The sequence below is a fragment of the Pelodiscus sinensis genome, chromosome 11 (genome assembly GCF_052426305.1).
Source record: "Pelodiscus sinensis isolate ZL-2025 chromosome 11, ASM5242630v1, whole genome shotgun sequence".
In the NCBI taxonomy this organism is placed as follows: domain Eukaryota; kingdom Metazoa; phylum Chordata; order Testudines; family Trionychidae; genus Pelodiscus; species Pelodiscus sinensis.
Window position 1 is genome coordinate 14,960,766 of NC_143062.1, and position 26,838 is coordinate 14,987,603.

At 44.8% G+C, this 26,838-nt stretch overlaps 1 protein-coding gene across 2 annotated transcripts in view; it reads left to right on the forward strand.

The window, feature by feature from the left end:
* Positions 1-26,838, forward strand: part of SLC6A1 (solute carrier family 6 member 1) — a 211,887-nt gene that overhangs the window by 161,331 nt on the left and 23,718 nt on the right. For both annotated transcript variants that reach the window (XM_075939324.2, XM_089781101.1), the window contains exons 7-10: positions 4,752-4,886; positions 5,011-5,114; positions 5,452-5,576; positions 25,117-25,229. In XM_075939324.2, the coding sequence (XP_075795439.1) occupies positions 4,752-4,886; positions 5,011-5,114; positions 5,452-5,576; positions 25,117-25,229 (477 nt within the window). The remainder of the gene's footprint in view (positions 1-4,751; positions 4,887-5,010; positions 5,115-5,451; positions 5,577-25,116; positions 25,230-26,838) is intronic.

Below are 26,838 nucleotides of genomic sequence, written 5' to 3' on the forward strand. Positions count from 1 at the left end.
CCACTCGCAGAGCTCCAGGAAGGTGTCCCTTTTCATCCTGAAGTTCTTGGTCCATTGTCTGTCTCCCCAGCGGTCCAGGACGATGCGGTCTCACCAGTCGCTGCTGGTGTCCAGATGCCAGATGCAGCGGGGCACGCTGGCGTCCAGGTGGTGCTGTGGCTCCTCCACGGCCCCCAGGGAGGCCAGGTGGAGAGGTAGGGGTCTGACGTGCACCAGGTGGTACAAAGCAGCCTCCAGCCATTGCTGGCAGGCTTGCAGCAGCAAGTCCAAAAACTGCACCGAAAAGCCCAGGGCAAGCTCTGGCTCCATGTTGCCAACTGCAGCAGCGTCTCGAAAGGGAAGCACCGACACAGACAGGCAGAGAGAAAAACACTTTCCTGTCCCTCGGCGAGGTAGGCAAGCAAGCGGAAAAGCTGAGAACCGGCTGTCCAGGGGGGCCCCTTTAAGCATGAGTCTCAGATAGCCTCCGACAGCAGCCACACAAAGCAACTACTGACCTGATGCCCTGCCGGAACCGGTTTCAGCTGCCCTTAAATGCGCCCCAGCGTCCAATAAGTGTGGACACACTAGTTCGAATTAGCAAAACGCTAATTCGAACTAGTTTTTAAGTCTAGATGTGCTAATTTGAATTAGCTTAGTTCAAATTAGTGCTGTAGTGTAGACATACCCTTAATTGCATTGTAGCAGTCCCTGCCTTGGTCATTCAGGGCACGTCTACATAGCAGAGCTTAACTCAAAATAAGCTATGTAAATTAAGCTACATCAATTGCATAGCTTATTTCAAAATAGCTTATTTTGAGTTTTGATACTGTCTACACAACCCTTACTTTGAAATAGAGCACTCTTCCTCCTACTTCTCTTACTTCTCATAAAATGAGTGTTACAGGAGTCCAAGTAAGGAGTCCCTCCAACTTGATAGTATTTCAAAATTGTGTCGAAATAACTGCTGGCTACGTAGATGTGGATTATGTTATTTCAAAATAATGTTCCTGTGTAGACATAACCTCAGAGAACAGAAAACACTAAATCTACTTTCTATGGGTACGTCTACACTACAACGTTAATTCGAACTAACTTAGTTCGAATTAGTTAATTCGAACTAAGCTAATTCGAACTAACGGATCTAGACTAAAAAACTAGTTCGAATTAGTGTTTTGCTAATTCGAACTAGCATGTCCACATTAAGTGGACCCTGAACCAGGTGTAAGGATGGCCAGAAGCAGTGCCGGCAGGGCATCAGAGGAGGACTTAGAGCGTGGAGATGCTGTCTCAGGCTAGCCAAGGGCTGTGCTTAAAGGGTCCTGACCCCCACCCCGGACAGACAGTTCTCAGGGGTGCCCACTTGCAAAGCAGTCCTGGCTTGGATTGCCCGGAGTACCCACACTGGGCACATCACAACACTCAGCCATCAGACCGGCTGCACTTGCCGCAGGCTGCCATCTGGGGAGAGAGGGCAATTGGGGGGCTGCAGGAGAGTTTCCACCCCCAGAAGCCCGCAGAGCCAGCCCAGTCCTCCCCATCGGGGACTTGTACCCCATTCCTCCCTCACCTCCTTCCACTCACCCTTCCTTAGCCCCTCTTCTTGATGTACAAAATAAAGGACAATTGTGTTCCAAAATGGAATCTGTCTTTATTGAACAAAACTGGGGGAGACTGGGAAAAGGAGGTGGGAGAGGGGAAGAGAGAGGGTGGGAGAGGGGACGGCAACTACAATGATCAGGGGTTGGGAACAGGTCCCATATGAAGAGAGGCTAAAGAGACTGGGACTTTTCAGCTTAGAAAAGAGGAGACGGAGGGGGGACAGGATAGAGGTCTCTAAAAGCATGAGTGGGGTGGAGAGGGTGCATACAGAAAAGTTCTTCATTAGTTCCCATAAAGGAGGACTAGAGGACACCAAAGGAAAGGAAAGGAAAGGAAAGGAATGGGTAGCAGGCTTCAAACTAGTAACAGAAAGTTGTTCTTCACAAAGCAAAGAGTCAACCTGTGGAACTCCTTGCTGCAGGAGGATGTGAAGGCTACAACTAGAACAGAGTTTAAAGGGACGTGAGATCAAGTCATGGAGGTTGGGTCCATGGAGTGGTATTAGCCAGGGGGTAGGAGTGGTGTCCCTGCCCAAGGTTTGTGGAAGGCTGGAGAGGGATGGCACGACACAAATGGCTTGGTCACTGTCTTCGGTCCATCCCCTCCAGGATCCCTAGGGTTGGCCGCTGTCGGCAGACAGGCTACTGGGCTAGATGGACCTTTGGTCTGACCCAGGACAGCCATTGTAAGTTCAGGGCTCAGGGTCGGGGGTCTCAGTGGACCACCTTGATTTTCATGCACACCTGCTCCTGGGTGGCCAGGCTGGCAGCTCTCCTGCCCTAGCCGGCCACTTTCCTGTGCCTAGTGCGGAGGTCGTGGACGAGGTCCATGATGTCCGCACTAGCCCAGGCGGGTGCCCGCCTCTTGCGGTCCCAGGCAAGCTCCCGGGAGCTGCCAGCCTGGTCCCGGGAAGAGGGGGAGGGCTGGGGGGCATCGGGTGGGTGGCTCGATCCGTGCCAGGTGCAGGGTCTGCTGGCTGGGTGCTGGCAGGCTTGTACCTGGCATGGGTACCGTAGCCAGTCCGTGCCCCTTTAAGGGGGGCAGACGAGTTTCCCTGGTGTTGGCCAGAGTGGCCACCAGGGAAACCTGGGGAGAGCTAGCCTCCCACTAGTTCGAATTAAGGGTCTACACAGCCCTTAATTCGAACTAGTAAGTTCGAACTAGGCTTAATTCTTGTAAAATGAGGATTACCTAGTTCGAACTAAGCGCTCCATTTGTTCGAATTAAATTCGAACTAACGGAGCGCTAGTGTAGCGCCTATGAAAGTTAGTTCGAACTAATGTCTGTTAGTTCGAACTAACTTTGTAGTGTAGACATACCCTTCTAGACTTCAGCGGCCAACTGGTCTGCATCCATCACGCTGTCTTGTGAATATCTACTGGTGATAGCAATAATGCTGCAGTGTACTTACGAAAAATGACACATACAGTACACTAACTGCATGCATTTGAAATGCATCTGCAGTGTAATTCGAAGGCTTGGCCTTTGTGCCATTGCACACTGGGTTGGAAAGGGTCCAGAGAGCCTTTCATCCTTGCAGAGCCCTTGTTGGGGCCAATCAGAATTGCTGTCACTGTGCTGCAGGGAAGGCAAAGACTACTCCTTCCCTGCTTCCCTAGGGATGGCTGGGGATATGTGCACCTGAGATCTGCAGTTAGCATGGACCCATGTTTTTATAGTGTTCTCATTAACCCTTCTGTGAATAAAAACAACTCCCCAAACAGGAAGATGTGCAGTGTAGGTGCTGTTGCTGCTGCTGTTGGAAACAGCTCCAACCTGCTTTTGGATGAGGCTGTGGGATCCCACACTACCAGGACTTTGGGTTTTGTGCAGGGGGCCAGGATTTGGCATGCTGACGAGATATAAAACATTATCATTATACAGAAAAATACAAGTTACTGAAAGGCAGTAATCCAGTGAATGCTGTGTGCACATCTGCTCCCTTTATATGGACTGAAGGCAATGTTAAAATGAATTGCTGCTTTTCTGAAGAGAGAAGTATTTGTAGTCATCAGATTCGGTCTCCGCTCTAGTAGTGCTATCATACTGTGCTAATACTTAACTCTGCCATTAGGACGTATGCTTTAAATGAATTCCACACTCAAATTTTTATGTGACCAATTAAAGACTTTCTCAAAGGTCATTAAAATCCACATTCCACTTTCAGGTTCAGCTGAGAACTGGATGTAGCTGTTAAAAGGACACAGCTGCAGTGTAGAATTTCATTTCTCCTTCTCCTGCATTAGTATTCTTAAAGGAAGCAGCCATACTGTTTGGCTGTGTCTAGATTGGCAAGTTTTTCGCAAAAGCAACTGCTTTTGCGGAAAAACTTGCCAGCTGTCTACACTGGCTGCTTGAATTTCCGCAAGAACACTGACTTCCTATGTCTGAAATCAGTGCTTCTTGCAGAAAGACTATGCTGCTCCCGTTTGGGCAAAAGCCAGTGTAGACAGCTCAGATTTGTTTTGCTCAAAAAAACCCCGATCACGAAAATGGCGATCGGGGCTTTTTTGTGGAAAAGTGCGTCTAGATTGGCATGGACGCTCTTTTCCACAAATGCTTTTAACGGAAAACTTTTCAGTTAAAAGCATTTGCGGAGAATCATGCCAGTCTAGACGTAGCCTTTTTGTAGCTTAACTTCACATCAACCCATCTCAGGAGTTTTGGAAGACAGATGATGTCATGAGACACTGCAGGGTAATTCTATCACCGACAAATGTCTTTCACCCTTCCTGGCGTAGGAACAGAGCCCCTCTAGCAGGGATAGAGTTCATTCAGTGGGAAGAACCATTTGGTGCTCTCCTCCTGGCTGGGCTCTGCATGGCAAAGCTGGTGTTCACACTGCAAGCACAAGGAGAAGAGCAATGTGAACCAGTGCTTCACTGGCAGCCCTGTCTTCTCCCTAGCCTCTGGTCCTAAGGGCAGAGAGAAAAACAGTGGAAAGGGGCTGTTAGTTTAGATTGGTTGAATGGAAGATTCTGGGCATGGCGTAGGGGAACAAAGAGCAGTGTCCCATTATTTCCCCATGAAATGTGACCCTTGCCCGTTATTATGGATTGAAAAACAAATCTGGGTTTTATCACTTCTGAAGCAAATAGCTAAAGCTACTGAAAGTCAATGCAAAGGGCCCATTTTAACTCCATGCTTACAAATCCTTTTCTTTCTCTTAGGTGGTATACTTCTCCGCTACTTATCCATATGTCATGCTAATTATCCTGTTCTTCCGTGGAGTGACACTACCTGGAGCAAAGGAAGGCATTTTATTCTATATCACTCCTAACTTCAGTAAGCTTTCTGATTCTGAGGTAAACATTTAATTCTTGTAAACAAAAGTTCCATGTGAATTGCTCACCATTACAAAAGCACCTGAGCAGCCACACAAGTTTCTGTCTAAACATAGTGAAAAAATATGTTACTTTCTGCAATTAGGTCTGGCTGGATGCTGCTACGCAAATTTTTTTCTCGTATGGTTTGGGTCTTGGTTCACTGATAGCTCTTGGAAGCTACAACCCTTTCCACAACAACGTTTACAGGTAAACATATTGTTATATATATTACAGTAGCACTTAGGCATCTTTACTGAGATCAGGACCCCACTGTATTGGGAGCTCTACAAATACATACTAAGAAACATTTCCAGATCCTAAAATCAAATAATCTAAATAGGAAAGACCAAAATAGTATCCCCACTTTACTACTTTCTGTGACTTGTACAGAGTCACATAGAAGGTATATCACAGAATCCAGATGTGATGAGTCAAGTGCCTTAACCTTAGGCACCCTTCCTCTCAACAAAGATAATAGAAAATACAGGAATGTAACCAGTATTGCTTTATTTATTAGTCTAATGCACCTCTTCCTTTGTTTCAGGGATTCCATCATAGTGTGTTGTATAAATTCATGCACAAGTATGTTTGCTGGCTTTGTCATCTTTTCCATTGTTGGATTCATGGCTAATGTCACAAAAAGGCCTATTGCAGATGTTGCAGCATCAGGTAGGCAACCTATTTCTTTAAGCAGTTCAGTTACATCCATTAATCTGCTTACAGCAATATACATTATACAATATACTTTCTACAATATACTTTATCGAACTATTCTGTTTAATTACTTGTTGGCAATATAGCCTTACAAAATTTTAAGGCTTCCCTAAGAGCAAGATTCCCATGATGATTTCACTTTGTGGTAGCCTTGAACATGTTTTGAAAGCTGTTTTAAATAATATTTTCACAATGTACTACTGCCAAGATTTATAGCAGCTTAAATGATTCAATAAAGGGCATATGAAAGGATTTAACTAGTAAATGTTGAGTCAGCTGGAAGGTTGCAATGAAACAGGTAACTTTGGAAATAGACTGATATAAATGAAGTGTGTACCAAAACCAGGTTACTTTTTTGTAAATGTGGACCACAATGTTTTTAAATATAATTTTTTAAAATATATATTTCCTGCTGCTTTTTCCTCCCCATAGCAATATTTAAATCTGTTTTGAATAAAAACTGTCACAACTGGAATTTAAGGGACCATTTTTATAAAGGGTTTTAATTTTAAATAATTTTCATTTAAATTTAAAATGGTCCCTTATTTTCCAGTTATATTCCAGTTGTGCCTAAAATCCAATTTCAAAAATAAATACTATTTTAAACTAGAATAATATTAACAAGGAATTATTTTGAAATGCCTGTATATTTTAAAATGAACTGTTAGCGATGGGAAGCTAACGCATATGTTTTGTCATTTGTCTATTGTTGCTTTATATTGGCGTCCTAACTGGTACCTTTTCAATGAAAAGAACAACAGTTTGCTATCAAGCAGGGCTAATCACCCGATGCCTGTGGATCACCCAGCAAGGCTCAATTATAGCCCAATTACAATTACATCCTATATCTGGGGTGCCCAAGATGTCAATCACAGTCGATCGGTTGATAGCAAGCAGTCAACTGGTGGATCACGAAGCAGAACAGTAGCCTGCTTCCCTGGCTACCTGGGAGGGCTATAGTGGAATCAGCCCCTGACTGTCCATGATGCAGCTACAGCAGCCCAGCCTAAGTCATGGGAGGGGTTGGTGGCTGCTCCGCTCTTGCCATAGTGGCTCAGCCCTGCCCCTGGCCTCACTCCTGGGGGAGGGAAAGGAAATCAGCCCCTGCCTTCCCACGGCTGGCCAGAGCACAGGGGAGGGAGGCTTGGGCAGCATGCCACCCCTGTCTTCCCCCGGCAGGCCAGAAGACGGGGGAGGGAGGCTGGGGCAACTAGGGGGCAATTTGGAGGACCATTGGGGGGATGCATTCACACCCTTTACTCACACACCCTGCATACAGGCCTGTTGTGAGTGATCTGTGATTGAAAAATAAGAGCAGTCCTAGGCCTTGTCTACTGTGCCCCATAGTTTGAACCATGGGAGTGGGAAAAGCAACACATAACAAAGCATTGCATGGTAGCTCCCCTGGGTAGAGGCTGCAGGTGTTGATTGCAAGGTTTCTTGTTTTCATTAACATAGTCCTTTTCAAACAGCTTATGCTGACAGCATCCACATATTGCAGCATTTTGGTGCACACACTCATAATCCAAACTACAGGGAAGTGTGGCCATTGCCTTAGCGTCTTCATAGGTAGTCTGAGCATCTCTGTAACACCAGTTGGGTAATACTTTTCCTGTAATAAGTAATTTACAACATAAACTACTACTGCTTGTACATTCAAAGGTACTTTAGGGTTATAAGAAATTAGTTATCAGTTTCAAGTGAATCTGGATGTTCTATTGAGTAAATCTCAGTCAATTCATGTTTTGCACTGAAACTGGATGAGTCAGTTTTTTCATAGTTTTGACTAAAAATCAAGTGAGTTTTGCTTTGAAATTATCAGGTTCTTGACAGTCTAAAAAATAATGAAGCAGATCATTGAGTAGCTGCAGCTGTTAAAACTGACTGCAGTATTTAGCTTCCATCTGTGTTTGCACTTTCTGAGATCTTTGCTTTGAAATGCAAACATTCTCAAAGCAAAACTTGGAAGTTCTTCTTCAAGTAATGTCCCCATGGATGCTCCAATGTTGGTGTTGGGCTCATCCCGGAACCACAGACAGTGTCTGGCCAGGATGCTCATGTGTGGTGGGAGGGATGCATGCTGTTTGTGCCTTGGAGCTTGCACGTGCAGCCCACCTGCCCTCAGTTTATTCATTACTACCCCCGGTCACAGATGGAATTCGAACTTCTCTCCTCCTTCCGATTCCTAGAATTAACATTTTTATTAGAATTAATTGATATAGAGCTGATAGTTGTTATGTTCCAGTAACTTGTTAGTTGTTATAAAAAAAAAAGGTTTTGCTGTAAATAGTTGCTTCAGTGTTTCTGAGGGAGCCGTGCCAATAGTCTCCAGCGATGGTCCCTTCAGCCTTAATTTAAAAAAAGGTGAGAAGAGAAGGAAAGAAGAAACCCTGCTTTGCAGAGTTTAGAAAGAAAGAAAGAAAGAAAGAAAGAAAGAAAGCTCTGTTGACAACATGCCTAGCTCTCTGGGTTTTAAGACGTGAAAAATGGCATGACCCTATGCTCGCTTCTGATGGCCACGGGTCGTGCATACGCTGTCTGGGCCCATATTCCCCAGAAATGTGTACACTGCTGAAGCCTTACTGCCAGAGCCCACAAAGACAGGGAACTCAGGCTGCATATGCTGCTTTTTGACAAGGCTGTGAAGCCTCAAACCACCAGGGACAAAGACAGCCACCTTGACAAGGCTAACAGGAAGTCTAAAGACTTGGAGCTCTCGCTGCCCAAGTCTCCCCAGCCTGCTTCTTACCTCCAAGAATGAGTTCGGGAGACAAGCCAGGCACCTTGTGTGCCACCCAAAAGTTGATACCATCCTCTTTGGCACTGAAAAAGTCTGATACCTGGGAACAGGAAACCGGCAGCACCAACAGCACCAGCTCCTCGGTGGCTCCGCAGACAATGGCGGCACCAGTTAAGACCTTGGCACCAGCAAAAGCAAAATCTAAATCTGCCAAGCCCTTGCCTCACACACACAGCCCAGAACCACAGCTGTCTCCACTGGCACCGATGCCCCAACCATTGGCACCGAGTTCTGCAGCACCACAAAGTCTTCCTCCTGACCACCACCACTCTGTCTTACGTTCCCGCGATTACCGGGAGCCATCACTGATTGTAGATCCACGTCAGAGAAGTCCACATCCTTCTCCTCCAAGACACCATTCTCATTCCCTTTGTCAATAAGAAGTTCCCCACCTTGCTCACTGGTGTTATCCCACGACAGCACCTACGACAATGATCAGAGCACTTTGTTTTCTTCCCATCTTTCTTCTCCTGCCAGAACATGTGTATCTTACTACAGACACCAACCATGCAATGACCATCACCCTTCCTTTTACCAGGACTGGTCCTACCACTCATGTTACTCCCCTCGCTGGTCCCCATGTTGCTTTTGGGCACCTCCATGACACTGACGAATGGTACCATCACTGTCAGTTCCTAGGTCCATACCTGCCTCTCACACTTGTTGCTCTCCCCAGCCAACTGAGGACATTGAGACAGAGGATGGCCTAATTACTGAGGATGCAGAACAACCTGACATTTCCCCAGTTGACAAATCCTCTTCCTCACCAGACAAGGCTGTCATCCCAGATGATCCATTATCCACTGATGACCTGAAAGAGTTTCATGATCTATTCAAAAGAGTCACCACTAGCCAGGAGGTGGTATTATCAGTAGTTCAGGAGAAACAGCATAAGCTCCTGAAGAACCTTCAGCACGGCTCAAAATCAAGAATTGCCCTCCCAATCAATGAAGTAATTGTGGAAGTGGCAGATGAGGTTTGGCACACACCAGCCTCAGCCCCTCAATGAACAAGAGGGCTGATAGAAAATATTTTGTGCCATCCAAAAGCATGGACTTTTTATTTCTATACCCACAACCAAATTCACTGGTTATGGACGCAGCACAGCATAGAGCCCAAAACCCCCAATACAAATCCGCTCAAAAAGAAAAAGAGCACAAATTCCTGGACTTATTTGGTAGGGAAGTATACTCCTCATCCACATTACAACTTAGAATAGCCAACTACACTGCCTTACTCGCCAACCACAATTTTGATAACTATAAAAAGACACACTGAGTTTATGCCATACCTCCTGCGTGGCAAGAGACCAATCCTAAAATCAATAGTTTAAGAGGGTTACACTACAGCACACCTTCAAATGGCTCTTGATTCTGCTGATACAGTTGCAAGAGTGACGGCTACTTCCATTGTCATGAGGCGATAATCATGGCTTCAAGCGACGGTGGTCCCCTAGGATTTTCAAAACAAAGAGGAGGACCTCTCCTTTTGGCAAAGATAAACATTTTGCAGCTAAAACTAATGAGATCCTTCACTCTAGCAAGGACTCTCACACAACATTGTGTACTCTAGGGTGTATCTGCCCCCATATTGAAGGAAGCACTATACACCCTACCAAAGACAACATGAGTTCTCTTATGGCATACAACAGCAAAGGCCATTTGACCAACCTCGCGCTAAGCCTAGAAATCAACGCCGATTAATCCCAAACAACCGCCCATCTGCTCACCAAGTCTCTAAACAGCAGGTTTGAAGCTTTTTCAAGAGCCAGTGGTACCTCTCCACCCAAACGCAACATTTTCCACCACTGTTTATGCCCCTTTCTCAATCAGTGGGTGACGATTACCATGGACTATTGGGTATTAGAAATCATCAAATGCGGATACTCCCTCCTTCTTACCACCATTCCGCTAACCTCCCCACCCTCCCCATCCCTCTTCAGGGACCCCCTCTCACAAAATACTCCTCTGTTGAGAGGTAGAACTTCTCCACATAGGAGCCGTAGATTAGGTGCCCGAAAGATATCAGAGCAAGGGATTTTATCCAAATTACTTCCTCACAGAGAAGAGAACAGGCGCGTGGAGACCAATCCTTGATCTTCAGCAGTTCAACAAAGTTCAACAAAGTGTTCAAGATGATTACACTCACATCAATTATCCTGGCACTGGACAAGGAAGACTGGTTTGCTGCCTTCGACCTCCAAGGCACCTAATTCCACATAACAATTCACCCTGCACTCAGATGTTTCCTTTGGTTTACGGTTGCCTCGGACCATTTCCAATATCTGTCTTTTGGGCTCTCCTCCAATCCCAGAGTCTTCTCCAAGATGCTGGCTGTAGTTGCTACATTCCTATGTCATGCAGGCACCATAATTTTTCCTTACTTGGATGATTGTCTCATTTGCAGTCCTTCCAAACAAGCCACAGAGAGCATGGTGCTATTTGCTCAGAGGTTGTTCAATTCCCTCAGGTTCATTATAAACCACTAGAAGTCCACCCTACATCCTAACCAATCTCTAGAGTTGATAAGAGTCCATCTGGACTCCCTGACAGCACATGCTTACCTCCGCACCAGTGATTTGAGACAATAAGAAAGCTGCTTTCCACCATGGTGTCAAGCCCTACGGTATCAGTATTTACCAGCATCTGTCTAATGGATCATGTCACTACCATAATGTATGTGGTCCACCACAACGTATGTGGTCCAACACGCTCAACTTCACTTTCATTGCCTCCAACACTGGCTCACTGCAGTGTACATTTCTTCCAAATACCACATTCATACGTGAATTTCCATACCTCCAAGGATTCTCACTTCATTGCAATGGTGAATCTGTCCTGTCAACCTTCTTGCGGGTGTCCCTTTCCACCAAGCCCAAAAGTCGAGCCAGATTACTACCAACACATCTCTCCTCAGTTGGGGGGGCATACTTATACCACCATTTTGCCCAAGGCAAGCGGTCCTCACACATCTACACATCTACCTGCTGGAGCTCAGGGCTGTGCACAATGCTTGCAGGCAGTTTCTTCAGCACATGCAGGGTTCTACAGTATGCATCCTCATGGACAATACAACCACTATGTTTTACATCAACCATCGGTGGGTGTCCATTCTCGCTCCCTTTGTGCTAAAGCTGTATGCCTCTGGAACTGGTGTATCTGGAATGTCGTCAACATCATGGTGCCATATCTCCCAGGCATCAAGAATATTATAGGTGATGCCCTCAGCCGTTACTTCAAAATAGACCACAAATGGGAGATCTATATGCAAGTCTTGCAAGAAATCTTCTGCTGTTGGGGATTCTTGACAGTAGATCTCTTTGCAAAATACAGGAATACCAAATGTGCCCTTCATTGCTCTAGAGTGGGCATAGGTTCCAGATTATTGGGTGATGTCTTCCTGATTCTATGGATGCTCATTTCCACTATGCCTTCCCACCCATCCCACTTATTGCCTGGGTCCTCAGGAAGATCAAGTTGGATGGGGCCTGGGTCAACCTCATAACGCCAGGTTGGCCTAGACAGACCTGGCTTCTCTATCTCTCTCAAATGTCTCTTCAACCTTCCTTCCCTCTTCCAACTTGCCCAGACCTCCTATTGCAGAACAGAGTCACCTTTCTCCATCCCCACCCAGAAACCCTAGATCTGATAGCCTGTTTTCTATCTGATTCGCAGGAATGGAAGAAAGGTGTTCCCAGCAAGTGAAAGCCATTCTTCTCCAGAGTAGAAGACAGACCACTCACAATACCTACCTTCATAAGTGGAAGTACTTCGCATCTTAGTGTACAAGCATTGATATGTATCCATCTGATCCTCCTCTTCACTTAATCCTTGACTATATCGTACACCTAAAACAAGGCCTCTAAGAGTTCGCCTAGCAGCACTATCAACACTCCATCTACTGATTGATGGGGCTTCGGTTTTTGTACACCTCATTTCCAAGAGGTTCCTCGAGGGGCTGGCTAACCACAACCCTTGCCCCCCACATAGACCTATAGCCCCTATGTGGGATTTGGAGCTGGTGCTCAGTGCTTTAACTAGATTACCATTTGAGCCTCTTGCCAAATGCCCCCTAGCTCTACAGGTGATGAAAATGGTATTTTTGGTAGTAATCACATCTGCACAAAGCATTAGTGAGATTATTCTCACAGCCACCCTGCCTTATACCATGTATCATAAGGACAAAGTGATTCTTCAGCCTCACCCTTCCTTCCTGCCAAAAGTCTGTTCAGATTTCCATATTAAGGAGCCCATCATCCTATGAACCTTTTATCCAAAGCCTCCCACCTCCCACAAACAAGCCATTCTACATACCTTAGGGTACGTCTAGACTACATGCCTCTGTCGCCAGAGGCATGTAGATTAGGCTACCAGACATAGTAAAATGAAGCGGCGATTTAAATAATCGCCGCTTCATTTAAATTTACATGGCTGCCGCGCTGAGCCGACAAACAGCTGATCAGCTGTTTGTCGGCTCAGCGCGATAGTCTGGACGCTCCCCTGCCGACATCAAAGGTATTTGTCGACCACCCAGGTATGCCTCCTGGGATGAGGTTTACCTGGGTGGTCGACAAATATCTTTGATGTCGGCAGGGGAGCGTCCAGACTATCGCGCTGAGCCGACAAACAGCTGATCAGCTGTTTGTCGGCTCAGCACAGCAGCCATGTAAATTTAAATGAAGCGGCGATTATTTAAATCGCCGTTTCATTTTACTATGTCCGGTACCCTAATCTACATGCCTCTGTCGCCAGAGGCATGTAGTCTAGACGTACCCTAGACATACGGAGAGCTTTGTACTTTTATATAGACTGCATACAACCGTTTCGCAGGTCACACAAGTTATTTGTTTCGAGAAATGCTTCTCTCCTCTCAAAACCAATGAGAAGTCCTGTGACATGTTATAGACTAACAGATTTATTGGAGCATGAGCTTTCCTAGGCAATGACCCACTTCATCAGATGCATCTCTCCTCAGTGCACCTCCAAACTGATCTTGTATTACCCAGTGCTACTCCCTACAAGGCAGACATCTCCCTAAGCTTCCTAGAACTCATTCAACATGAGCTGTAGCAACCTTTTAAGGACAGTTGCTGTGCTGCCACTTGATCATCTAAGCATACCTTCATGAGACATTATGCAATTTCTATGAAGCTGACCACGAATTCCAATGATGCCAGTGCAGTGCTTTCCACAGCTCACATAAATTAATCCAAAGCCCTCCTACCATTTTTGGGGTACTGCTGTGTAGTCAGCAACAGTGGAGCACCCACAGGGACATCACTCAAAGAAGAAAGGAAGTTACTCACCTTGTTCAGTAATGATGTTTCTTTGAGATGTGTATCCCCATGGGTACTCCATGATCCACCCATCCTCACTGCTTCTTCAGATCAACTATAGTAGACAGGCTGTAAACGAAGAAACTAAGGGCAGGTAGGCTGTGCGCACAAGCTCATTTATAAATGGTAAATTTTCAGATTGGAGAGGGGTAACTAGTGGTGTACCCCAAGGGTCAGTCCTGGGACCAATCCTTTTCAACTTATTCATAAATGATCTGGAGAAAGGGGTAAGCAGTGACGTAGTAAAGTTTGCAGATGATACCAAACTGTTTAGGATAGTCAAGACAGAAGCAGACTGTGAGGGACTCCAAGAAGATCTCACCAAACTGAGTGATTGGGCAACAAAATGGCAAATTAAATTTAATGTGGATAAGTGTAAAGTAATGCACATCGGGAAAAATAACCCCAACTATACGTACAGTATGATGGGGGCTAATTTGGCTACGACAAATCAGGAAAGAGATCTTGGAGTTATCGTGGACAATTCTCTGAAAACTTCCACACAGTGTGCAGCGGCGGTCAAAAAGGCAAATAGGTTGCTAGGAATTATTAGGAAAGGGATAGAAAATAAGACCCAGAACATCTTACTGCCCCTTTATAAAAATATGGTACGCCCACATCTTGAATACTGTGTACAGATGTGGTCTCCTCACCTCAAAAAAGATATTTTGGCCTTGGAAAGGGTTCAGAAAAGGGCAACTAAAATGATTAGGGGTTTGGAACGGGTCCCATATGAGGAGAGGCTAAAGAGACTGGGACTTTACAGTTTAGAAAAGAGGAGACTGAGGGGGGATATGATAGAGGTCTATAAAATCATGAGTGGTGTGGAGAGGGCTGATAAAGAAAAGTTATTTATTAGTTCCCATAATAGAAGAACTAGAGGACACCAAATGAAATTAATGGGTAGCAGGTTTAAAACTAATAAAAGGAAGTTCTTCTTCAAACAGCGTGTTGTCAACCTATGGAACTCCTTGCCAGAGGAGGCAGTGAAGGCTAGGACTATAAGGGTATGTCTACACTACCCTCCTAGTTCGAACTAGGAGGGTAATGTATGCATACCGTTTCACGAGGAGTAACGGTAGTTCGGAATAGGAACCTAGTCCGAACTACCTAGTTCGAGCCCCGTGTAGCCGCGCTGCACGGGGTTCGAAGCAGCGGGGATTTAAAAACGGCGGCTCCCCGCTTATGCTAATGAAGCCCTGGAAATTCAAATCCCGGGCTTCATTAGCAAGTGCGGTATGCATACATTACCCCGCTAGTTCGAACTAGCGGGGTAGTGTAGACATACCCTAACAGAGTTTAAAGAGAAGCTGGATAAATTCATGGAGGTTAGGTCCATAAAAGGCTATTAGCCAGGGGATAAAATGGTGTCCTTGGCCTCTGTTTGTCAGAGGCTGGAGAGGGATGGCAGGAGACAAATCGCTTGATCATTGTCTTCGGTCAACCCTCTCTGGGGTACCTGGTGCTGGCCACTGTTGGTAGACAGGATACTGGGCTAGATGGACCTTTGGTCTGACCCAGTACGGCCATTCTTATGTTCTTATGAGCTTCAAGGTCCAAACAGCATGCACCCCTCCCACCGCACATGTGCAACCTGGCCAGACACTGTTAGAAAAATCTCTGATCTGTGGCACCATGATGAGCTTGACACGAACAGTGGAGCACCCATGGGGACACATATCTCAAAGAACAGTTGTTACTGCACAAGGTGAGTAATTTCCTTTTACACATCCATACAACTTAAAACCAAAAATGTGCTCTCGTGCTTTTCTGAAGCAAAAGCAGCAGACTAGCAGCAATGGTGTCTTCTAACTTCTGCTCACCCATTATTTTTTCATTGTTCTATAATATTCATATATGTCAATAATTATACTAAATCCTTTTTGTTATATAGGTTAATTATTCTAACTTTGATTGTTTTGATTAATCATTCTGCTTGTTAAACTAACTTTATTAAACATCTAAAAGTTAGGTATTCTGACACTGAGTATTGCAACACTTAAATTTCCTTTATGAATCCAGGCTGAAGCAAATAGCTGAAATACAGTAGCTGTTTCATGCTAAAAAATAATGTGCATCTGTTACTATATTTCTTCTTGCCGGAGCAAGATCTAGTGGGCTTTTCTGTGCAACATGAGATGAATACAGAACACAGAATGTTTTCAGCATGGGTCATTCTCTCTTCACAGTTTGGTTCTTAAATTTTTTTTAAAACTTTGAAAAATGTCAGACTCACCCACAATTATAGAATAGGTATGGGTACATCTACATAGCAACATTATTTCGCAATAACTAGCATTATTTCAAAATAACATAGTTTGCGTCTACCCAGCAGAAAGTTATTTTGAAATAATGTCGAAATACTGTCAAGCTGGAGAACTTCTTATTGTGATCCTCATTATATGAGGAGTAAAGGAAGTCAGAGGAAGAGTGCTCTATTTTGAAATAAGTGCTGTGTAGCCACTCCCAATTTCAAAATAAGCTATTTCTAAATAAGCTACGCAATTGACGTAGCTCAATTTGCGTAGTTTATTTCGAGTTAACCCCTGCTGTGTAGATGCACCCTATGAAAGCAGTACAGTTATAGGGAAAATATTAAATGACCTTCCTGAATTAAAAAAAACACTTTTAACATAGTTTATTTTAAGTAAATTGCAGTTAATATGCTAAGAGATTGTGAGGGAAAGCAGAAAGCATATAAGGAGTGGAAGATGGGAGGGCTCAGCAAAGAAAGCTACCTTATTGAGGTTCGAGCATGTAGGGACAAAGTAAGAGAGGCTAAAAGTCATGTAGAGTTGGACCTTGCAAAGGGAATTAAAACCAATAGTAAAAGGTTTTATAGCCATATAAATAGGAAAAAAAAAAAAGAGAGAGAGAAGTGGGACCGCTAATCACTGAGGATGGAGTGGAAGTTAAGGATAATCTAGGCATGGCTCAATATCTAAACAAATACTTTGTTTCAGTCTTTAATGAGGCTAATGAAGAGCTTAGGGATAACAGCAACATAACAAATGGGAATAAGGATATGGAGGTAGATATTACCAAATCCGAGGTAGAAACCAAACTTGAACATCTTAATTGGAGTAAATTGGGGGGCCCAGATAATCTTCATCCAAGAATATTAAAGGAACTGGCACATGAAATTGCAAGTCCATTAGCAAAAATTTTTAATGAATCTCTAAACTCAAGGGCTACGTCTACACTGGCCCCTTTTCCGGAAGGGGCATGTAAATTTCACCAGTCGTCGTAGGGAAATCCGCGGGGGATTTAAATATCCCCCGCGGCATTTAAATAAAAATGTCCGCCGCTTTTTTCCGGCTTTTAAAAAAGCCGGAAAAGAGCGTCTACACTGGCCCCGATCCTCCGGAAAAAGTGCCCTTTTCCGGAGGGTCTTATTCCTACTTCGAATATTCCTGTAGTTACCTGGGTCACTTTTTTTCCCTTTCTTAAAGATAGGAACTATATTAGCAATTCTCCAGTCAAACGGTACAACCCTTGGCTACGTCTACACTGGCCCCTTTTCTGAAAGGGGCATGTTAATTTCACAGGTCGTAATAGGGAAATCCGTGGGGGATTTAAATATCCCCCGCGGCATTTAAATAAAGATGTCCGCCGCTTTTTTCCGGCTTTTAGAAAAGCCAGAAAAGAGCGTCTACACTGGCCCCGATCCTCCGGAAAAAAAGCCCTTTTCCGGAGGATCTTATTCCTACTTTGAAGTACTTTCCTACTTTGAAGTAGGAATAAGATCCTCTGGAAAAGGGCTTTTTTTCCAGAGGATCGGGGCCAGTGTAGACGTTCTTTTCCGGCTTTTCTAAAAGCCGGAAAAAAGCGGCGGACATCTTTATTTAAATGCCGCGGGGGATATTTAAATCCCCCGCGGATTTCCCTATTACGACCTGTGAAATTAACATGCCCCTTTCGGAAAAGGGGCCAGTGTAGACGAGCCCCTGTAGTATGCAAAGTCTTGGAAAAAATTTTGAAGGAGAAAGGAGTTAGGGACATTGAGACATAGGCAATTGGGACAAATTACAACATGGTTTTACAAAAGGTAGATCTTGCCAAACCAACCTGATCTCCTTCTTTGAGAAAGTAACAGATTTTTTTAGATAAAGGAAATGCAGTGGATTTAATCTACCTCGATTTCAGTAAGGCATTTGATACAGTACCACATAGGGAATTATTGGTTAAATTGGAAAAGATGGGGCTCAATATGAAAATTGAGAGCTGGATAAGGAACTGGTTAAAGGGGAGACTACAGCGAGTCATACTGAAAGGTGAAGTGTCAGGCTCGAGAGAGGTTACTAGTGGAGTTCCTCAGGGATCTGTTCTGGGACCATTATTATTTAATCTTTTTATTACTGACCTCAGCACTAAAAGTGGGAGTATGCTAATAAAGTTGGTGGATGACACAAAGTTGGGAGGTATTGCCAATTCAGAAAAAGATCGGGATATCATACAGAAAGATCTGGATGATCTTGTAAATTGGAGTCATAGTAATAGGATGAAATTTAATAGTGAGAAGTGTAAGGTTATACATTTAGGGATTAATAACAAGAATTTTAATTATAAGCTGGGGACACATCAGTTGGAAGTGATGGAAGAGGAGAAGGACCTCGGAGTCCTGGTTGATTACAGGATGACTATTGTGACATGGCTGTGAAAAAGGCTAATACGGTCTTGGGATGCATTAGGTGAGGTATTTCCAGTAGGGATAAGGAGGTGTTAGTGCTGTTATATAAGGCATTAGTGAGACCTCATTTGGAATACTGTGTGCAGTTCTGGTCTCCCATGTTTAAGAAGGATGAATTCAAACTGGAACAGGTGCAAATTAGGGCCACTAGGATGATCCGAGGAATGGAAAACCTGTCTTATGAAAGGAGACTCCAGGAGCTTGACTTGTTTACCTTACCCAAAAGAAGGCTGAGGGGAGATATGATTGCTCTCTTTAAATATAGTAGAGGGATAAATGCCAGGGAGGGAAAGGAATTATTTAAGCTCAATACCAATGTGGACACAAGAACAAATGGATATAAACTGGCTATTAGGAAGTTTAGACTCGAAATTAGGTGAAGGTTTCTAACCATCAGAGGAGTGAAGTTCTGGAACAGCCTTCCAAAGGAAGTAGTGGGGGCAAAAGACCTATCTGGCTTCAAGATAAAGCTAGATGGGCTTATGAAGGGGATGGTTTAATGAGCTAACATGATCTTGGCAATTAATTGACCTTTCACTATCAGTGGTAAATAGGCCAATGGTGGGAAGATAGGAGTTGCTATAGAGAACTTTTTTCTGGGTATCTGGTTGGTGAGTCTTGCCCACATGCTCAGGGTTTAGCTAATCACCATATTTGGGGTCGGGAAGGAATTTTCCTCCAGGGTAGATTGGCAGAGGCCCTGGTGGTTTTTTGCCTTCCTCTGTAGCCTGGGGCATGAGTCATTTGCGGGGGGATTCTCTGAATCTTGGGGTCTTTGAACCATCATTTCAAGGACTTCAATATCTGAGATATAGGTGAGAGGATTATTCTAGCAGTGGGTGGGTGAGATTCTGTGGCCTGCATTGTGCAGGGGGTCAGACTAGATGATCATAATGGTCCCTTCTGACCTTAAAGTCTATGAGTGGTTATTGTGTCTTAATCATAGGTTTTTTTTTCCAGAATACTGTTTTACCCAATGATGATTGGGATAGTGGAAAGAGAGTTGAGAGAGAAGTGAACGCATTCAGAAACCTGTATCAGTCTCTAATATTGACGTAAATGCCTCTAATGTCCAGATGGGACTTAATACATAGTATTAGTTTTGGATTTTATTTGTCATTATTTTTTCTTCCATATCTGCAGAAGTTCATATCTTTTTTATTCTGAAAAAGTGATATGCACTGTCATGAAACTATTATATGTCTCTTTTTGGACTTGAGTTTTTGTCATTATTATCTGCAGCTGCTCTTGTAAAGAGCCTTTCTATAAGATCAGCAAGCACATGATTTGCTGGACTGTGTAGTGGTGTATTGCTACTTTTCTCAGCAACATTGGTATAAAACAATATGCAAATGGAAATAAAAAATACCAGTCAAATGTAAGGATGTTAAAGACTAGTCGACTATCCAATAAGCATTTGCTTATCAAATAGTAATGTCAACTAGTCAATTCCCCCCCTTCTCCATCCCCCCCTCCTCCCCCCCCCCCCACTGCCCCTATGAAATAGAGGCAGCAAAGGGGGCGGAGGGGTACTTCAAAGTGGCAATGCTGCACAGCTTTGAAACTCCAAGGCAGCAGCTGCACAGCTGTGCAGCAGGCTGCCCCTTTAAAACACCGCCTCTGCGGGGATTCAAAGGAGCAGCCCTGGATACCAGGATCAGCAGGAGATTCCCAGCTGATCTTGGCCTCCCCATGGCATTTCCCCAGGACCCAGGATTAGCTGGGGAGTCCCCAGTTGATCCCAGATTCGCGAGGAGCTGTGCTGCTGCTGCCCCATTGAAACTGCTGCCTCCGTGTGATTCAAAGGGATAGGGGAGCCCTTAGCATGGAGTCCCCTACCCACCCCAGCCTCCATGGCTTTGAAATGCACAAGACCCCCCCTGCCCTCCACTGGGAGTTCCTGCTGGGGCTCTTGCACATTTCAAAGGAGGAATGCGGCAGTGCCTATCGACCAGTCATGGAAATTTCATCAACTAGTCAACTAGTCAATTAACTGCATTTTAACATCCTTAGTCAAATGACATTCCCTTGATTTCACAGACAGGAGATAGGCTACTTGAATTGAAAGAGCAGTTTATGATATTGTGGAAGTGGCTTTTGGAATACAGGCAGTCCCCAGGTTATGTACAAGATAGGGATTGTAGGTTTGTTCTTAAGTTGAATCTGTATGTAAGTCGGAACTGGCGTCCAGATTCAGCCGCTGCTGAAACTGACCGCCAGTTCCGACTTACATACAGAATCAACTTAAGAACCCCAAGCTCCCCGAGTCAGCTGCTGCTGAAACTGATCAGCAGCTGATTCCAGGAAGCCCGGGGCAGAGCAACTCTGCCTCGGGCTTCCTGTAGTCAGCGCTGGTCAGTTTCAGCAGCAGCTGACTTGGGGATGCCTGGGGCAGAGCAGCTGGGGTGCTGCCGGGTTGGTCCAGTAGCGACCAGAGCAGCGCTGCGGGACCAACCAGCAGCGCCCCAGCTGCTCGCCACAGGCGACCGGAGAAAAGCCTAGTCTGCTGGGGGGGGGGGCGTACTAGCTGCGCCCCCCCCCCCCCCCCAGCAGACCAGGAAGACGCGGGCGGCGGACCAAGACGCACTGCGGTCTCGCCGCCCAGGTCCTCCGAGGCTTTGCTCCCCGTCTCCCTGGTCTGCTGGAGACCAGCAGACCAGGGAGACAGGGAGCAAAGCCTCTGAGGACGCCGGCAGCGGGACAGCCGCGGCGCGTCTGGTCTGCCCTGCTGCTGGCTTCTCCCGCGGCTTTGCAAAGCTGCGGAGGGGCTCGGGCAGCGGAGCAGCCCAGGGCGCCTGGGCTGCCCCCCTGCCGGCTTCCCCCGAGGCTTTGCAAAGCCGCGGAGGGGCTCTGGCAGCGGAGGGGCTTTGCAAAGCCTCGGGGGAAGCCGGCATGGGGGCAGCCCAGGCGCACCTGGGCTGCTCCTCTGCCGGAGCCCCTCCGCGGCCTTGCTCCACGTCTTCCTGGTCTGCAGACCAGGCAGACGCAGAGCAGCTTTTCTCGCTGGGAGTACACGGGCGGCGGGACCGCGAGGTCCCGCAGTCCGTGTTCGTAACTGCGGATCCGACATAAGTCGGATCCGCATAAGTCGGGGACTGCCTGTATTGTGTATATTTCTTTTGACAATTACACTACAGATGCTGTGCTGTAGCCAAATCTAGTTTGGCAGTTCCATGTTCCTGTTGGGATTTGATTTTGTAAGCATACTCTGTTTTGCTAAGCAACACTGGAAAAAAATGTGGTTCATATCCTGATTTATATATATCATCGGACTGATTTGGATTAAGCTCTGAAGAATACTTGCTCCCTTTTGTTAGGTGTAAGGTATCATTATTATCAGAAAGGAGCTTGGCTCAATATGTGGATTTCATACATTGTGTATTATGGTGTTTGGACCTGGGATTATTGGTTTAGTCCAGAGATACAAGCCAACCCTAACATTTGTCTGCAGATTCCAGTTCAGAACCCACCACCCAAAATTATGGAGCAATACAGATCTGCTATATTGGGTTGGGCCCATCTCAAATATTATTTTTAAACATGTGGGTTTGTTAATACACCATAAACTGCACAATACAACCTGAAATATTTGGTCTTTGAATCTTAATATATTTATTGCCGATATTTTATCTAAAAGTTCCAGTTTCATTTTGCAAATAGTAGTATGAATTAAGAGAGGAATTTTTAGACATGATCTTAGCAACCTCTGCTCTGTATTTCCTTGAGGCTTGGGAACACAGCAAAACAAGCGCACATTTCTCTTTCTGGCATTTTTGTCTTGTAGGAAATAGCGATGTTAGATATTGTTTAATTGAATAACCATGTAACCACACCAAATCTTACCGATTACATGATTATTCAAAGGTCCCCAGGGTTGGGGCTGGCAGCCAGTGCACTCCTGGCCCCACCTCTGGGGAGCCCCCTGCTATTCACACTGCTGCCTCTTTATCAGAGGCAGGAGCCAGTCCATGAGGGGAGCTGGGTTTATCAAAGCTGCAGTTTAGGGGTAAGAAGGCAGGCAGCTCTGTGTGTTCCAGCTCTCACCAGCTCTCACCTCCACCCCCCTTGCTGCCTCTGTATCAGAGTCAGCAAGAAGGAAGGAGTGCGTGTCATCTTTAGGATTAACCGATAAGCCCAGGATATTCAATTAATCATTTGCACAACTATACACTAACATCCCTAGTAGGATGCATTCCAATCATATTTCATAATGTTGACCAGCAAACGTCAATGTGTATGCAATGTGGATATGGAAACAGACGATTCAGTTGTCTAATGTTGTATGCTACTTTGCTTTTCCAAAAGCTACAGTATGTTCCTGCCAGTTATCACAGATGTAATTTATTTTCTGTGAAAACTGAATAAGGTTTTATTAAATTTACAGTTAATAACTAGGGTATCCACTTTAGGAAGAGGCACCCCATTTTTTATTTCTATTATTATTTTAGCTGTTGTGAATTTCTCCATCAACCTACTAACAGTAGTTCCCAATGTGCTGAGATAACAAAAGCAAGCTTTTTCCTTTTTTAATTAAAGTAATTTTTCACTTCATTTTTCAGTCCTTGTGATTCATGGTAAAAAAACCAAGCATACTGGGACCAGCACTGTTCTATGTATTCTGGACAAAAGGGGTGAATGGTGAAGTGACAACGTTTGCAGTTGATACAAAATTACTTGTGAGAGGTTAAGTCCAAAGCTGAATGTGAAGCATTACAGAAGTATCTCTTTAAACTAGGTGACTGGGCAACAAAATGGCATAGGAATTTCAATGATGAAAAGTGCAAAGTAATGCACATTGGAAATAATAATCACAACTACACATACAAAATGGTGGGATCTAAATTAGCTGTTACCACTCAAGAAAGAGATTTTTCACTTATTGTGGATAGTTTCCTGAATACAGTCACTTAATTATAGAATCAGAGAATCATAGGGCTGGAAGTGATCTCAGGAAGTCATAAAGTCCAGCCTCTGCCCAAAGCAGGACCAACCCTAACTAAATCATCCCAGCCAGGGCTTTGTCACACTGGGACTTAAAAACTTCTAGGGATGGAGATTCCAGCCCCTCCCTAGGTAACCCATTCCAGTACTTCACCACCCTCCTAGTGAAATAGTTTTTCTTAATATCCAACCTAGACCTCCCACCCTGCAACTTAAGGTGCAGCAGCAATAAAAAAAAAGCAAACAGAATATTAGGAACCATTAGAAAAGTTTATAGATAATAAAATAGATATCCTAATGCCACTATATGACACATCCACACTTTGATTACAGTGTGCAGTTCTGGTTGCTTCATCTCAAAAAAGATATATTAGAATTAGAAAAGGTACAGAAAAAGGCAACAGAAGTGATTAGGAGCACGGAACAGCTTCCATATAAAAAAAAGAGATTAAAAAGATGGGACTGTTCATCTTAGGAAAAAAACAGTTAAGTGGGACATGGTAGAGGCTGATTAAAATACCCCTCATGAATGATGTGGAGAAAATGATAGGGAAGTGCTACTTACCCCTTTATATAGCACAAGAATTGGTCATCACCAGATAAAATTAATAGGCAACAGGTTTAAAGCTATCAAAAGGAAGTAATTCTTCAAAGACTGCAAAGTCATCCTGTGAAACTTGGTTTCTGGGGATGTTGTGAATGACGTTTAACAGTTAAATTCATGGAGGATATGTCCATCAGTTGATAGTAGCCCAGATGGCCAGGAATACAACCTCATGCTGCAGGACTTTCTAAACCTCCAAGTGTCAGAACCTGGTACTAAATAATGGGATGGATCATTTGGAATTGCCCTGTTTTGTTCATTCTCTCTGAAGCATCTGGCCTGAGCCACTGTTAGAAAACAGTTCTTGAGTGATGTACATGGCAATAGAAATAATTCCATGAAATAGCAAGTGGTTGTATTCTAAATAAAAGGAAGTAAATCTCCATCTCCAGCAGAGCTACTTTTGATATTCTTATTATCTATTCTGTCCACACCGAGGGGAATTGTCTGCACATTTCCTAAGGACTTCTCTGGCTGTAGTTACAGCTATCAGCAACTGTTTGGCTATGTCTAGACTGCAAGCCTCTTTCGAAAGAGAGCGTCTAGACTGCACACGGAACTTTCGAAAAAGCAAGCTGCTTTTTCGAAAGAAAGCACCCAGTGAGTCTGGATGCTCTCTTTCGAAGAAGCCCTATTTACATTCAAGAACGCCTTCTTTCGAAAGAGCACTTTCGAAAGAAGGCGTTCTTCTTCATGAAATGAGGTTTACCGCCGTCGAAAGAAGAGCCGCGTTCTTTCGATTTAATTTCGAAAGAACGCGGCTGCAGTCTAGACGCAGGTGAAATTTTTTTGGAAAAAGGCTACTTTTTCCGAAAAAAAACCCTGAGTCTGGACACAGCCTTTGAGTGTAGATCTAAAGCCGATATAGTTCACCAAGGAGTCCAAAGATGCAAAATCCTAAATTAAAACATTTGAACTTGAAGTAACACTTATTTCTCTATAATGAAGTTTATTTTCTGTCTCTGTTATAGCTGTCCTAGCCCAACTTGCACCTGGAACAGATTGGCAAACAAATCTAAAACTGAAGTACCAGAGCATGCAAATACCTTCCCCATTCTGATGTATTATATCAAAGCTAAAATAAAGACATACCATTAACAACCCATCTCTTGCTTCTCTTACCAGGTCCTGGACTGGCATTTTTAGCTTATCCAGAAGCTGTAACACAGTTACCTGTCTCTCCATTGTGGGCAATTCTGTTCTTCTCCATGTTGCTTATGCTTGGAATTGACAGCCAGGTAATGTTGCTTACTGTAGATTATTTTTAAAAATATTTACTAAGAAAGCAAATTTTATTCTACAGTATGTATGACATGACCCACAGTATACAGTGTTGTTGTAGCCATGTTCGTGCCAGGACATTAGAGAGACAAAGCGAGAGAGGTAAGTATATTTTATTGGTGATTCACCTTTTCTTTCTAATGACACACAGTTCTGACACGATATGCTCTTCCTATGCATTTCAAAGTGTAAGCCATCACTGAGTACAGAATCACTGAGGGTATGTCTACACTACAGCACTAATTCGAACTAACTTAATTACTAACTAAGCTAATTCGAATTAGCGCATCTAGACTTAAAAACTAGTTCGACTTCGCATTTTGCGAATTCGAACTAGCATGTCCACATTGAGTGGACCCTGAACTGAGGTTAAGGATGGCCAGAAGCAGTGCCGGCAGGGCATCAGGTTAGGAATTAGAGTGTGGAGCTGCTGCCTCAGGCTAGCCGAGGGCTGTGCTTAAAGGGACCCGAACCCCACCCCAGACAGATAGTTCTCAGGGGTTCCCCGCTTGCAAAGCAGTCCTGGCTTGGAGTGCCCACACTCGGCACATCACAGCACTCGGCCATCAGCCCGGCTGCACTTGCCGCAGGCTGCCATCTGGAGGGGGGGGTCAATTGAGGGGCTTCAGGAGAGTTTCCACCCCGAGGAGCCCGCAGAGCCAGTCCAGTCCTCCCCATCGGGGGCTCGTACCCCATTCCTCCCTCACCTCCTTCCATTTACCCCTCCCTAGCCCCCCTTCCTGATGTACAAAATAAAGGACACGTGTGTTTAAAAATAGAAACTCTCTTTATTGAACAAAACTCGGGGAGACTGGGAAAAGGAGGTGGGAGAGGGGAAGAGAGAGGGTGGGAGAGGGGAGGGCAACTAAAATGATCAGGAGTTTGGAACAGGTCCCATATGAAGAGAGGCTAAAGAGACTGGGACTTTTCAGCTTGGAAAAGAGGAGACTGAAGGGGGATATGATAGAGGTCTATAAAAGCATGAGTGGTGTGGAGAGGGTGCATAAAGAAAAGTTCTTCATTAGTTCCCATAATAGAAGGACTAAAGGACACCAAATGAAATGAATGGGTAGCAGGCTTCAAACTAACAACAGAAAGTTCTTCTTCACAAAGCACATAGTCAACCTGTGGAACTCCTTTCTGTATGAGGCTGTGAAGGCTAGAACTATAACAGAGTTTAAAGAGAAGTGAGATAAAGTCATGGAGGTTGGGTCCATGGAGTGCTATTAGCCAGGGGGTAGGAATGGTGTCCCTGGCCTCTGTTTGTGGAAGGCTGGAGATGGATGGCACGAGACAAATGGCTTGGTCATTGTCTTCAGTCTATCCCCTCCAGGGTCCCTAGTGTTGGCCGCAGTCGGCAGACAGGCTACTGGGCTAGATGGACCTTTGGTCTGACCCAGTACGGCCATTCTAAGCTCAGGGCTCAGGGTCAGGGGTCTCACTGGACCACCTTGATTTTCATGCCAACCTGCTCCAGCTCTCCAGCTCCAGCTCTCCTGCCCTAGACTGCCACTTTCCTGTGCCTAGTGCAGAGGTCGTGGATGAGGTCCACGATGTCTGCACAAG